The sequence below is a fragment of the Salvelinus fontinalis genome, chromosome 6 (assembly GCF_029448725.1).
Source record: "Salvelinus fontinalis isolate EN_2023a chromosome 6, ASM2944872v1, whole genome shotgun sequence".
In the NCBI taxonomy this organism is placed as follows: domain Eukaryota; kingdom Metazoa; phylum Chordata; class Actinopteri; order Salmoniformes; family Salmonidae; genus Salvelinus; species Salvelinus fontinalis.
The window spans coordinates 42,820,094-42,836,191 of record NC_074670.1 but is presented as its reverse complement, the minus strand read 5'-3'; the positions used below and the strand labels follow the sequence as shown (position 1 = coordinate 42,836,191).

The window sequence follows — 16,098 nt, the reverse complement described above, 5'->3', positions numbered from 1 at the left end:
AGCAGCTGGTTGGTGCGGTGCTGGACCTGTAACGTGTCCTGGTACATTCGCATTGCATCCTGATGAGCTATTTGTTGAGCTCTAGTTGCCTCTTGTTGGGTGGCCGCCGCTTGTAACAGGGCTTGTATGGCTCCCTCCATACTCATTTTCCTGAGAAACTGTCCTAACCAAACAAAGCCACAAAAAAATAAAAACCTGACTCCCCTTTGGAGTGCTAACTGAATTTTTTTCTTTTTTCTTTTTACCTAACCAGCGGAATGGTTAGTCCATATGCCCACATTCTCCACCACGTGTGGCAAACCTCTTCAAGGTTATGAGTGTTTGTCACAAATTAAGTGGGAAACTGTCACCAAATTACCCCAGAATGAGAGTTCTTTCGAACAGGACAGTACCTGTGTGTTTGTTTCTCCGTCATGGTCCACCCAGGTCGTAGGCAAGGTCAAGGATAGCAGGGTTCGGTACACGAATCGGGTTCTCGGTATGTCCAGGTCCAAACGCCAACAGGTAAGTCCAAAACAGTCCAGCTCATACACGGTAAATCCAGCCAATATCTATTGTCTCTTTCTCTACGGTTCATAGATCCTTTCACCCCTCTCTTCCTCTTCCTGGTTTTTCTTGACCCTTTATCTGTGTGTCGGCTCCACCTTCTGTGGGTTCCCCTTGCTTCTGGGACTTGTAGTTTTGGCAGTCGGCCATTTTGTGATCTGTAGTTCTGATCGGGGTGGCCATTTTAGTGATCGGGCAGAGCCCGTTTATTAGTTCTGCTCTCACATATCTGCCATTTATCACTCGACCCCCTTCTTTGCCACAATTCATACTGAAAATTACTTGGGGCTCGCCACCCCGCCTCAGTGAAAAAACTTTAAGAGTAGTGGTTTTTCACCAGCGGCCGAGGCCTCCCACTTATTCTACACCTCTCATGTCTCTTCACAGTGCCAGACTAGAGTCAAGCTCAACAGGGTCTTGTTTCCCCGCTGAATCCGTCAAGCCTGTTCCCTTGGCTGTGGTTTCACTATATAGTAGGTACGGACAGTTGGAATCTCGTTCATCCATTCATGTGCATCACTAATTAGATGATGAGGAATTTGGCTACCTCAAGAGACTCTTAATTACGAGTCTCAGGCCTACTGTGCGCCTCAGCAGGCCAGAGTTTTCCGTCTGCCCAGCGTCACCTGAGCTGCCCGTCTGCCCAGCGCCGCCTGAGCTGCCCGTCTGCCCAGCGCCGTCTGAGCTGCCCGTCTGCCCAGCGCCGTCTGAGCTGCCCGTCTGCCCAGCGCAGTCTGAGCTGCCCGTCTGCCCTGCGCCGTCTGAGTTGCCCGTCTGCCCAGCGCCGTCTGAGCTGCCCGTCTGCCCAGCGCCGTCTGAGCTGCCCGTCTGCCCAGCGCCATCTGAGCCGCCCGTCTGCCCAGCGCCATCTGAGCCGCCCGTCTGTCCAGCGCCATCTGAGCCGCCCGTCTGTCCAGCGCCATCTGAGCCGCCCGTCTGTCCAGCGCCATCTGAGCCAACCGTCTGTCCAGCGCCATCTGAGCCGCCCGTCTGTCCTGAGCCGCTAGAGCCGCCTGTCTGTCCTGAGCCGCTAGAGCCGCCCGTCTGTCCAGAGCCACCCGCCAGTCAGGAGCTGCCAGAGCCGCCCCCAGTCAGGAGCTGCACTTCAGTCCGAAGCTGCCCTTCAGTCCGGAGCTGCCCTTCAGTCCGGAGCTACCTCTCAGTCATGAGCTACCTCTCAGTCATGAGCTACCCCTCAGTCATGAGCTACCCCTCAGTCATGAGCTACCCCTCAGTCATGAGCTGCCCCTCAGTCCTGAGCTGCCCCTTTAGTCCAGAGGCGTCCTTCAGTCCGGAAGCATCTTTCAGTCCGGAAGTGTCCCTCAGTCCTGTGGGCCCATTTATTAGGGTTCCCAGGCAAGGGTTGGCGGCGAGGGTCGCCGCTCAAAGGACGTCACTAAAGCGGACAAAGACTATGGTGGAGTGGGGTCCACGTCCAGCGCCAGAGCCGCCACCGCGGACAGATTCCCACCCAGACCCTCTCCTATAGGTTCAGGTTTTGCGGCAGGAGTCCACACCTTGGAGGGGGGGGGTACTGTCACGTTCTGACCATAGTTCTTTTGTGTTTTCTTTGTTTTAGTGTTGGTCAGGACGTGAGCTGAGTGGTTATTCTATGTTGTGTGTCTCGTTTTCCCGTTTCTGTGTTTGGCCTGATATGGTTCTCAATCAGAGGCAGGTGTTAGTCATTGTCTCTGATTGGGAACCATATTTAGGTAGCCTGTTTTCTGTTGGGGTTTGTGGGTGGTTGTCTTCAGTCTTTGTGTGTCTGCACCAGACAGAACTGTTTCGTTTCGTGTTATTCTCGTTTGTCATTATTTTAGTTTTTTTTGTTACGTATTCTATTAAAATGGATACTTTTAAATACATATGTGTGTCTATGCCATCGAGTTAGCTAGAACCAGTTCTGTCTTTACCTCAATGGAAATTAAGCGGCCAGCCAGTGAGTAGCTTATCCCTGACTCTGCTTCACTGACGCTAATATACATCTCTAACAAATAACAAGCCAGCAAACGTAATAGTAGCTCAAATTCCCTAAGTAATTTAAACAACATAGTTAGGCTTGAAACCCAGTCAAAAGTCACATAACTATTTAACCAAACCCGACTGGACCTGGACAGCAAAAATGTAACTACCTGGCATAGTGTGGTTGTAGATAGTCACACCCTTGTAAACTTAGCTAGCTGGCTAAATAGCGCAGCCAATATTAGCTATGATCCAACTTTACCTCACCAGTCATTATCGCGCTAGCAATCTAGCCAGCCAGCCAGTCGATCATATGAGTAATTTCGTTGTATCCTCATGTTCTAACAGTTCACTATTGACTGTATCCAAGTTCAAAAGTTCAAAATGCACATTTGTGGCCTGCTGGAGGTCATTTTGCAGGGCTCTGGCAGTGCACCTCCTTGCACAAAGGCGGAGGTATAGGTCCTGCTGCTGGGTTGTTGCCCTCCTACGGCCTCCTCCACGTCTCCTGATGTACTGGTCTGTCTCCTGGTAGCGCCTCCATGCTCTGGACACTACGCTGACAGACACAGCAAACCTTTTTGCCACAGCTCGCATTGATGTGCCATCCTGGATTAACTGCACTACCTGAGCCACTTGTGTGGGTTGTAGACTCCGACTCATGCTACCACTAGAGTGAGAGCACCGCCAGCATTCAAAAGTGACCAAAACATCAGCCAGGAAGCATAGGAACTGAGAAGTGGTCTGTGGTCACCACCTGCAGAATCACTCCTTTTTTGGGGGTGTCTTGCTAACTGCCTGTAATTTCCACCTTTTGTCTATTCCATTTGCACAACAGCATGTGAAATTTATTGTCAATCAGTGTTGCTTCCTAAGTGGACAGTTTGATTTCATAGAAGTGTGATTGACTTGGAGTTACATTGTGTTGTTTAAGTGTTCCTTTCATTTTTTTGAGCAGTGTATTTCAAATGTATCCTAAAAATAATATATATATATATATATATATATATATATATATATATATATATATATATATATATATATATATATATTTAAATCTGTATGGCTCCCAGCCATCGAGAGCAGGAAACAGGCAGAGAGAGTTGTCTTGAAAGAGAGCCCCTCTAATCAGCTCTGAGGTTCCTTTAGCCTGCCAGAGAGAGAAAGGGGGAGAGAGAGAGAGCCTTTGGCTCCTCCACTTAGTTGAAACTAGGGTTATGGCTAGAGTTAAGGTTGAGCCAGGGTGTGGACATGAAACTATGGTTAGAGCACGGATGATGGGTCTGGTCCACGGGGTTCACTGTGCTTCCCGCGTCTCATAACAAAAGGGTCAATTAATCAATCGATGAATTAACTGATCAGCACACTGGACATCTCACTTTAACATCACCTCATGTCACCTGTCTGGAGAGAAACAGAATCTGCTTCATTTAATCATATCAATGAAAGTGCATAGTACTGTAGTCTCAAAATTAAGTACGCGTACCTTTGGTCTGATTTCACAAAATGTTGTAGAACAACAAAACCACCAACTCTATATACAACCACGACAAGAAAAATACCATATTGAAATGAAGACAGTGGGATAGTGAGACATTATGTTTCAACCTGTCTAAAGTCTTCAGATCTGTAGTTGGGTGGGGGTGTAGACTAGAGTGGATCGAGGGGTCTGTCTGCTGCATGGGGGTGTAGAGTGGACCAGTGAGGAGGTCTGCTGGTGCACTGAGTCACATTAGAGGGCAGGCGGCAGGTTTGATTTGTCAGCAGATAAATGATGGCTCCACATCTGGAACAGTTTGGCAAATAAATAACGGCTGATGGCTCGTACATCATCAGCTTCCCTCCAATCTGCCAGGGGAAAGAGAAAATAAATTCTTATTATAACCTTGGGAAGCCCAACAGATATTTTCAAATAAGGCGGCTGTGATTTCTTGGGGGGAGAAAGCTGTTCTTTGTCAAGTGCCAGGCGTAATAAAAGCCAGACTATTGCCACATCCGAGAGTGGGGCTGCCTGTGTGCATTGATCTATGATGACTGAGGCTGCTCCTGACAGACAGACACACTGTCACTGGCCCACATGGAAATATTTCTTGCTGACATGCACTGACAAGCTGTGCCTCAGCAGGGCTGCTCCACACGTCAGCCAGGGGAACACTCGCAATCCGATTGGGCAAACGCCATCATTGGGGAATTATTTCTCAAATGGCCTTTTAATGAAAATAATTGGAATCCAGAAGTGAACAACAGGGCCAATTTCAGGGCTCTCCAAATTGTAAATTGCTCGCTGCTGCTTTTCATTATGATGAGGATAGTAGTAGTTTATGAAATTTATGTCAGAGAATATCTCTACTAAATATACAATATACTGAAGGAAATCCTTAACCTAAAATTAGTCTGTCCACAACTGTTTAGATGGCATTTCACCAGCACAATAAAATAAACTATATATCTATTAATAGAGAGAGATATTTCCAAAACTTTCTATCTAACCAGTACTGAATATTACATTTTCTCTGGACCATGACCGACTGTCAAATGAAGCTGGGCCAGAGGCCACATGTGCTGAGTGTCAGAGGGAGCCAACCTCATGAAGTCTGTGTCTATCAGAATAACAGGTCTTGGTTACCAAACCTCCTGGTAATCCCATGAAGGCAGAGTAAGGAACGACCCACTAGGCACAGATGTCAGTTCAGCATCTAGTTTTGATTTATATTTTGTTGAGATGTCAACTAACGTGAACTCAATGTGAAATCAACAACAAATGCCCTTAAGTTGATGAATTTTTTCAAATCGAATCAATCTAATCAGATTTCCACGTTGATCAGACGTCATCAACGTCATCGGATAGATTTTCGTCGTTGAAATGACGTGGAAACAATGTTGATTCAGCCAGTTTTTGCCTAGTGGGGAGGAATCATTTTGGTAAACTGTCATTACCCACGTCTTGGAGAAGCAAGAAGAAAATAGGATTATTTAGTCTGATCTGCATGTAAAACCAAATAATGTGAATGAAATGTTGAATCAAAAAACCTTTCGGCGGGAGATCATCATAAAGGTAGAGGAATAATCTGTCAGATAAATGCTCACTGAGTCATGCTTTCACATCTATCAAGATTACATATTTTTTTATGACTTATTTCACATGACTGAGCAGGTGAATGACAGTTTGAGCTTTATGGTGAATGGTGGAGTTGGGATGAGAGATTTACCGCCTATATTTATACACATATTTACGTACATGGACATAGTCTCTTCCCACATGAGTGGCAAAGCAAGCCTACTGTTGATATAATTTGATCTTTTGGGAGAGATACTGTACAAACTAGCTCTTTTAGACAAAGACAAAGCCACGTGGATGAGAATGCCTTAACAATCAGACTGATTGCCTGGCCACGAACTGCATGTGAAACCAAGATGTAATAAATGAAATGGAGCCGTCTGTGCATCTAAAGCAGGTGGAATCTAACAAGCAAGCCAATTACAGAGCTGTGCAATGTGATGTGCTGTGCTGTTCTCGCCAGGCACGGAGTTTAATCAAGAATCATTCAATTAAGTGCTAAACATAGTCAAGTCAGTACTGCTGCGCTGTAAATGAATGTGAATAGGAAATCTCACATCCCTGCATTTTAATAAATGAAGAGATTGAGGAAAGCAATATTTTTTAAATGACCACTTTGAAAATATATTGTCAGTGAGCGTAAGTGGATTTTCCTTAACGTTATCTGTTAAACGCTTTTAATCAACACACAATCTGTGTTTACGATCCATGGAGGTATCTAGAGAATATATTCTGTTTGAAAATGGGTTACCCAAAAGGTAATTTTGAAGAGGAAGAGCAGTATACAGTACTTATTAGTTTGAGTGTACAATTTTTCAATGTGTGGGAGAGAAAAAAAACTGTTCCTTTGGATTAATGCCAGTGATAATAGTGTCATGTGTGGCCTGTAGCATGGCCCATACATTTGCCTTGGTAAAACAGACCCTTATTTAGTTGGCTTGGCATGCATTTGTATTAAGCAGTCTACTTAGACATACATCCTGTCATTTAACATGTAGCCAGTTCCTCCTGAATTTCCCGCAGAGAAAAAAAATCACTCACCAGATTAATGAGACGCTTTGACTTGTGAATTTGCAATGGTAACCTGCAGATATATAGCTGTAGCAGATGAAACATTACCTTTCTGGTGCGCAATGCATGGAAATGTATCTTTGAGATGATTTTATTGCATGGTTACCTTAAGCAATTAAATCAATAAATCTTACTTGTCAGCAGGCTGGCTCGGTGCCACAGACACATTAAATGCTTAGAGTCAGTAAATAGAAGCCTTTTTGACTCCTCATTTGGGAAATTATTTAGCAGGTGGGATTCCTGTCCCCACACAAAAATACTTCCATTGGCCTTTTTAAACACTTTAAAGAAGCCACTGCCTTCCAATGCATCAGGCTCCTCTTAAATGAATAAGGTGTGCTGGAGCATGCAAATTGTTCCTGCAATGAATAAATACGAAGCCATTAGTTGCGTAAAGAATGCACTGTAATGAGGACCAGTAACTCCCACCACAGGCTAATTCAGATGAGAACCAGTGTAATGCTGCTGATTACAGGGGATTTATCATACAGGGAGATACAGATCCAATTTCATGTCCCCCTGTGAATGTGTGTGTTAAGTTCACCTCTCTTCTAATCCTATTCCTGTCCTGTTTCTCTAATCCCTGTGTCTGTTGTGGGAATCTGATGATGGCGTTTACTGTGGAGAGAAAGAGTTCATGTTGAGTTAAAGTTGTGATGGCAGTCAGTAGACTGGTGTGACAGGACTGTTGCTGTACTATCTCACATCTCAGGTGACTGTGTGTTTCCCCTCAAAAATGATGGCCTTGATTATAAAACAGATTATATAAAGTTTGTTGTTAAAATGTATAATTGACTATACTGACATTAGTTTGGGGAATAAATGGTAAATCCTAAATACATAGCTAGCCGTTATTACATTTTTATTGTAATATTACAATTCTAAGGAGACTAATGGTATCCTCACAAGTCGTTAAACGAAGGGATGCAATCATTAAAACGAGACGCCAACGAATCATGATTTAACTCAAGGCAACTCTGATGTAATGTGCATTCCCCAATTAAATTCATCAGATACTTGATAATGGTATAACCAGAAAAGTGATTGGAAATGAAATAATAGGAGAGGAACAATTTCACCGGTTCATACCGTTTTTATTCAATTTTTTTTCAGACATTAAACATTTAAAAACAACATAACTATCATTTAAATGTTTGATCATTACATAAAACAATTTTATTATAAAATACAATAGGCAAAAATAATAATAAAAAATGGCAGAACTTGTGCAACACATTTTAAATACAAAGCTAACCAGGCAGGAAGTTTCTTTGATACATAACGCATTTTTAATGAATCCTTACAACTATACGTTAATAAATCCATAGCATAACAGTTACCCTGCTCTGTACAAAAAATAACAAACTAAAAACTACAGCATGCCTGAACTAAGACAACTCCTGTCTTTGAATTTTCTGTTTACAACATTGTCCATCTTTAAACTGTCGACAAAACGTCAGTGAGAGAAAATACAACATTGTCCATCTTTAAACTGTCGACAAAACGTCAGTGAGAGAAAATACAACATTGTCCATCTTTAAACTGTCGACAAAACGTCAGTGAGAGAAAAGGCTATTTACTTGGAATGGTAACCCTGTTCTTCCCTGATGTCTGACCAACATTATACATCGTTTAGGGAATAGGTAGCATTTAAGTATTATATAAAGCTTGATCCTCGAGGAACAGTATGTCATTGGGCTAATTTATGGATATCCACATTGCTAACTGTTTTATAAATTAATTGCTTTTAGAACACTGTGAAGGATTTATATTAATGTAACAATGCTGCATTTCACAGTTAAAATGGATCTGACTGAAATGTTGCCAGAACTGACAGTGATTGTTCCATATCTGAAAAACATGTCGGTTAAAGTAATTGAGCAGTTTTATCTCTAAGGCTTGAACATAGGGAACTGATCTTTGGGAAATCGCTTTACCTTTCACAACAAATTTGTCCATCTGCAACATCACAACGTTACAGAATTTCAATAATACTTTCAGAAATACAATTGTATCAAAAGCACATGATTTTTCTTCAAATGTGTATCCCATTTGGTTAATAAATGGCTGTAAATTGTAATTAATCTATTTAAGCAAGTAGGAAGCACAGCCATGATAAGTAAATGCCTTTTTTCTGTTGTTGACTGGAACTGTACATTAGTTCATATAATCTTGTTGTCTCTCTTTGCAAAATGAAGTGGAGGAGGATACAGAGAAATGACACTCCAGGTGACATTGGAATGACTGAAACGCCAAGGTCACACAGGACAGACTACCAAAAGATCATAGGTTAAGGTGGTGGTAAGATGCCACTGGTCAGCAATACACTCATGTCAAGGCAATGGATTTCCAATGCATTTTTGTCAGCTTTGGGCAGTCAAAATAAGTAATATATATTCCATATGGTACAATCCTTTACACCGGAGGACATAAACCATAAAGCACCTCATCATTCTGTACAGATATAAACAGCAAAGGGATCTATGGATAACTGTTCTTCCCAAACGCATGTCTGCTACTGCATTAAGACACCAACAAGCTGAATGAAGTGTTTGACATATAGTTGAATGAAGCTACATATACCAACTGTTGACTTCAATTTGCATAACCGCCGCTTCTGGTGACCGAAGGTCAACATGCACTATTGTTAGTGACACCAAATGACTGGCAATGGTTTGCTGTCACAGACACAAGCCATTTAGATTACGAACCAATTACACTAAATTATTCTGCTAATAGGTATGTTCATGTGTTATGAGAACCCAGTCCAAGTTGTATCAGTCATATTAAATATGACACAATATTCACTGAATATGAATCAACATTGAGTCATACGGTCGTTAATTGACTAACATGGTGTGGTGCATTGTGTTAACTAAGTGTTATTTACAGTGCTTCATTTGCAGAGCGATCAGAATGCTTCCAGCTGGGACAATGTAAAGGAAAACTCCACCCAGAAACATTTTCCATGATATGATGCTGCATCATGTGATGCCAAACGCGTTATACCGGCTGTAAACTGTATTTTTAAAGTTATATATCTTTAAAAAATGTGATTGCTGACAAGCAAAACCTTTTGGGACTACATCAACAATGTCCTATTGAAACAAATGCCAAAAGATAGTTTTTGTGTGGAATTTTCCTTTAATTGGAGATAATTGTTCCCAATACTTGTTTTCAATGTAGTGGAACAATTGAACAAGAGATAACAAAAACACCAAAATGACAGACTTCAGCCAAGCTATAAGGCTCAGTGTTGTACTCACTCACTCCAGTGAAAAAAAGCAGGTTTAAAAAAAAAAAAGAAGAAATTATGATTAAGAACATGATAAATATACAACAATTTGTAACACAATAATATTGTGTTGATAGTCTGTCAGAATTATTCTAGGTATAATAATAATAATAATAATAATAATAATAATGAGTTTGATAGGATAAATGGTTGGTTTTGACTCCCACTGTGCTGACATCCCTCCTTGTCCCTGCCTTAGATGAGCCTGATTTGTTTGCATTGGAGCTAATTGCAGTGAACCTAGGAAAATATCCTTTGAACGTTAACACTGCATGAGGGCATAACTCTTATTGATTCTGCTTTTAAGTAGCGCCTGATTGTAATAAATACTGTTCAGGCTTTAAACTGAGAAGACGCAGAAGGTGAGCTGCACTTCATACTGTACCTACTCTAGCTAGTATAGTTTACATATTTTTGTTTACTCTGCAATGCATCAAAGATTTGTATGCTATTTTCAATAAAATTCTCTAGAAGTATTCATTTTGAAATGAAAATTCCTGTATTCATAAATCTATCTAGGACATATCAACATTTGTAGCAGCAATATAAAAACAAGCCAATTAGGGACTCATTTAATGAGTAGTAATTCCTTCCTGATATGTTATCATCATCACCTGGTTTTACCAAACAAAGGACTAGGTCACACCATAAATTGGCTTGTAACACTGCCAGTCCAGATGGCACCTCATTCAACGTTTCACGATTTCCTTGTTTTAGACATAAAACCGCATATTTAAAACAAAAACTGATTCTGTTCTCCCTGGTAGGCATAAGCCAATTTGATTCAGCCTTTCCTCATTGTGGAATGAATGCAAAACATTAGCTGCTCCTCTTCGGTGCCAGACTGGGGCTGAGTATGGAGCTGGTTGTTTATATCAGATGATGGATGAGAGAGAGAGTGAGAGAGAGAGAGAGGAGAGAGGGAAGAGAGAAAGAGAGAGAGAACAGAGTGCCAGTGCTGCTTGGTGCTGTTGACTAGCTGCCAAAGGGCCACAGATTTCCCTGACAGAATGGCCTGTCTCTAGCGTGAATAGGAACAGCTGGGAAAAGCCACTGGAAGTGTACAAACTGCTTCTCTCATAGGCGCAAAGACAGTTGGCTAATTTGGACTGGAGGAGAAAATGTGATCATTTGCATAAAAATGATGCACATGCTTCATTTTTCCCTCAACTCAACATTGACTGATAGTTATGAGATTATTATCAAGTTGTTGCAAAAGGCAAAATGAAAAATGCACTTCAGATACAGTACAAAGAAAGTTGAAGTTGTTAGGTTTGCTTTCATATTTCTCAGTTCATTTAGTTACATTAAGACTGGTGTAGATATTGCTATTACCATATGGTGTGGCATCCTACAGCTTTAAAATAGATTTGGAATTGAATGAGCACTGTTTGTGAGGTTACAATAGCATGTAGGCTCCAACACTGTTTCATAAAACAACACTGAAGGACATTAAATCTAAATTAGACAGTTAATGGATCAACATCAAGTGATTTTTGTTTTATCAATAATTGATTCAGTCTTTGTGACATTCCAAAACACTTAATTTGCCCTAAAATCAAGTGATAAAAACTCCAAACATCGTTCTAAATGTCAGAAACACTGAACGTGAATTAAGTGCATTTGTCTTTTGATTCTGCTCTTGTTCTAAGTAACAAGATAATTAACACAATTAGCGCTATCATCCAGCTATTGCTGTAAATGGGTTGGAGTGTTAATCTATTGATTCTAGGTGATCACAGTAAGTCACATTAAGCATTTACATGTTTAAGCCTTTTTGAATATCCTGTTCAGCATCCTCTAAACAGTAACTGAGTTAAAAATTTGATACATGTAAGTCACACATTTGCAATTTTAAAGCCAAACTTGGTGTCATACTTGCCAGTAAAAAGTACATGAATAAATTGTGGTTTTATGAAAAAATCTAATATACCAATATGGTATGGAAAAATCATTTAGATTCATTCGTGTTCTTCAATATAGACTCTTAATAATTTTCACCGGATACGGAGGCACTTTGTTTTATCATAGTGAAAATCATATTTCACACATAGCCATGGAGATATGGACTACTGAAACACACTGTATGGACTGTGCTATAGAGAGAACGATTTGGAATTGACAACCAGCAATAGAGAATCCATCCCCAAATCATCTCTGCACAGTGCAACACACACACTTCGCTTCAGTTCATTCTCTCACATCACATCCAAATAAAAACAAACAACAACAAACCAACCATCAAACTTCCTCCTTAGGAAAACTGCCTGTATCTCATATAGATGGCATACAGTATGTCCATCAAGCCAAGTTTAAATCTAGGACGATCAAATGTACAACTATGCACATAACACGTAAGAAGTGTTACTATGGATTATGCTTTAAAACTCTACACCTCTCTGTGGACATGCACAACTGAACCAACATTTAATACCAAAAGAGTTGCGATATACAACACAGCAGTTATTGTAGACATCGAAAAGACAATGGAAAGGTCCTCTGTAGCGTTACTGGACTCATTGCGGCGTACACTGTTTGTGGTGGTGCTGTAACAGTGATTACGCGATTCATATGAATTTAAACACAGTCTCAGGTCGTGCGTCACTTTATGTCTTCCCCGTTCCCTTAGACCTATGGAAAATCAGTGCTGCTTTGGAATAAATCCGGCCTCTTATTACTGTAGGTACAAAAATGACATCAACCCAACAAAAGAAAACACATAGACACCACCAACCTCTAGGGCTAAAAGACACAATCCAGATCAGTTGTTATCAGATCTGCTGTAGTTGACTACATTATTATGCAAATCCCCCCACAACTAGAGAAATTGCTTGAGGTGGCAGATTGAATTTGATTATTTGTTGTTCATTTCCAATGAGCAACAAGTCATGGAATTATTTCAAATGATTTGTTGTTCCACTGGGACTTATGGGTAGACATTGACGAACCGTTGCTGTATTTATCATCTGATGTGAGACTGAGGTTTGATGGATCATAAATAAACACCACTATCAGATAGTAGTAAAGAGAGACTTTTCCAACTGGCTTCTGTCGGCCAGTTCATCAAGGCATTGACAAAAACAAAACAATAAAAATAGTTGATACCACTTATAACTTCATGAGAAATCTGCCTGTTGGAATGGAGGTGTGAACTGTGAACAACGCTCCAGGCGTTCTGAGAGGGCCTTAGTGGTGATCAAAACAACAACAGGGAAATCACATGGCTCGATCTGGCAGAAAACAAGCAAAACAACCACCATTCGTCTCCACACAGCTCCTTCTCTTCCATTGGCATGCTTTGGAGACAATCCCCAGGTCTTAGGTGGGACTGTCCTTCCATTCACTTTGGGGTTTGGATTTCACTATTTTCTTTCCACATCCAACAGAAATGTCAACTTTGTATTGAGAGACAAGACTGTGCAGTAGAGCTGATGATGACCTCATCATGATGACCTCTGACCACAGAGAGTTGACAGTCAGTGGGACCTTTCTGGCTGGCAGAGTGTGGTGGGGGCCCTTGGGGCTGGAGTCAGATGGCTGGAGACTGGGGGTTGCTGGGGATGCTGGCTCGTAGAGGTAGTGATAGATGTGTGATACAGACAGACAGACAGACAGTGGCAGACAGTTCAGTTCTAGTTCCAGCAGCACTATAACATGTGGGCCTCTATCCGTAGCCAGTGCAGTCCTTGGCGTATGTAGCGCACCAGTTCTGTCATGCTGCTGTGTTGGCTCAACGGTTCCATCGTCGAGTCCAGCTCCTGAAAGAACTCTGTAGAAGGAAAGGAAGGGGAAAGAGGGTGAATGAAAGTGAGAGTGAGTGAGGGTGTGTGTGTGTGTGTGTGTGTGTGTGTGTGTGTGTGTGTGTGTGTGTGTGTGTGTGTGTGTGTGTGTGTGTGTGTGTGTGTGTGTGTGTGTGTGTGTGTTTGTGTGTGTGTGTGTGTAAGACAAAGACTGACAAGTGTAATAGCATAATGAAGGCTCACATTTATGCAGTCTGTTGTCCATTCCTCTCTTTCCTCCTAATAAACAGTGAGTGACTAAGTCCTGGAATGGCTCAATCCTAAAAGTAACAGCTCTGGTGATCAGTATTTTGCTGAAAGGCCCACCTAGGCTTTATGGTGTCATAACTGCCAATTCCTGTCTCATTTCCACCAAAGACACCATCCAACAGACTCTAATTGAGCCCGTTATGGGTGTCGACAGAGAGGAGGAGAGGGTCAGATCAACTTCTAATGGGGTACTTCTAAGGCTGCGAGAGAGAGAGAGAGAGCTCTCGCCTCACACAACCACGTAACATGTCCCTTTAATCAGCTAGGCTCAGATAACGGATGGGAAATGACAGAGACACGACACATCAAACCCTCCATGCACACAGTCAGAGGGGGGTGTCCTCAACATCTCTGGTGGTCTCTCTCTCTCTACATTCACTCACCGATGACAGTAAATGTAAAGGGTTCATCTATTCTCCACATCTAATACAAATAATGCAGAATACATGAGTACATAAAGAGACCGTCCTGAGGGTGATAAAAGGATCGTGGTTCCTAACAGTTAGGAATAATTAGTCATTTATAATGACTGTGTACAATGAAAAAAGGTTGAACATGAATGGAGATGCATGTAATTAAGAAAAATATAGGATAGCATATCAAAAGTGAGGTCACTGTTGTATGAAACTATTACTGATTCATCCCCTACGATTACAACAGTACAATTTATGCTACTACTATACACAATCTGCCATTGCGGCTAATACTACAGCTCCAATCCAAACATCCTGTTCTAAAACAGAGAGAAGCTGTGTTGTGTTGTGTCCAGTCTCTAGTACCTTGGCTCTCTGTGGCGAGCTTCTCTGCCGTGTCCCAGTGCTCGTAACTGCGGAGGATGTTGTTGGTGATGTTGACGTGGCTAGCGGCCATATGATGGATGCGCTGGGGGATGGCCACATTGCTGGAGGCACCGGAGGGACAGGAGCCCGCAAGGCCAGGGCCCGTACTGCTGCTCACCGAACTAACTGGGGAGGGACTCAGAGACAAGGGCGACGGGGTGCCTGTGCTCCTGGGAAGGCAGAGAGACAATACAGGGGTTAGAGGTTAGAGGTGAAAGTTCAGGGCACCACCACAGAGATAATACTGTACTGTACAACCACCGGACACCAGGGTTAAGTTTAAGCCCCATGCTTTTTGAAATCCTTAAAATGGCTACTTACAGACACGAAGAAAAAAGATAGTGGAGACATTGATAAGCTATGGCAGCTTCACAAATACTATTCCTCATACTGGCTTGTAATGTTTAGGACACTATCAACTCAGGTATTACATACTGTATATACAGGGAGTAACGTGAATTATATCTACAGGGAGTAACGTGAGATCACAATGAGGACATTTCCCCTTTGAGAGGTTTTTCCCTTCTTAGCTTTCTGACCCAGGGAGACTGATCAGGGAGATTTGAACTGGGTAGGTTTACATTTAGCCAATACATGTTATTTCGTCAGGCTTAATCACTCTTCGTCAGGCTTAATCACTAATACTGATTTGAACTGTATGAACAGCAAACTGGGGCTTTCTCAGCTTGACAATCACGGCTTGATTTTCTGTCAGCCTGCTTCAGCCATCAATCAGAGGACATATTTATCAGTCTTTTAGTGCCAAACCCAAACAATCAGGCTCCAGGTCCTGTAATTCAACACTAAATTGAAAGGCGCTCGCCCCGTGAAGTTAAATTATGTTCCCTGTCAACAGTTTGCCTCTCTCGGCTCCCTCTCTAGCAGGTTGAGTCTTTTCCTCAAATAAATAAACCCTTGAAGGAAAAAAAAAGAAAATAAGGGGAAAAAATATTCATGATTGTCAAGGACAGAACAAACAAACTGTGGGAAAGGAGGCCAGAGCATAGTGGAATCTAATGTTGATTACAGTTGCAGCAGGTAGCGGAGCTAACCCAAGCGGATTAAGAAGGCCAGTTTGTGGCTAATGTGACCATGGTGAACTGGAGGCGACTGCAGGAGTCCTAGGAGCCAGTAGGATCTGAGGCTAATTGCTTCTGACAGCTCATCTCACAGCAGAACAGCAGGGCCGGTCAGTGCTGTGGCTGAGGGCTAGATCCCAGCCCTGGAAAAGACAGGCTAAAGGAGCTCACAGTCACACACAGAGGATGGCTCACTGCC

At 42.1% G+C, this 16,098-nt stretch overlaps 1 protein-coding gene across 4 annotated transcripts in view; it reads right to left on the bottom strand.

Annotated features, from left to right (window-relative positions):
- Positions 1-7,710: 7,710 nt before the first annotated feature.
- LOC129857851 (AF4/FMR2 family member 2-like) overlaps positions 7,711-16,098 on the bottom strand; it is a 174,080-nt gene continuing 165,692 nt past the window's right edge. For all 4 annotated transcript variants that reach the window (XM_055926488.1, XM_055926489.1, XM_055926490.1 and 1 more), the window contains 2 exons: positions 14,761-14,990; positions 7,711-13,701 (listed from right to left, as the gene is read on the bottom strand). In XM_055926488.1, the coding sequence (XP_055782463.1) occupies positions 13,580-13,701; positions 14,761-14,990 (352 nt within the window). In that variant the 3' untranslated portion in view covers positions 7,711-13,579. The remainder of the gene's footprint in view (positions 13,702-14,760; positions 14,991-16,098) is intronic.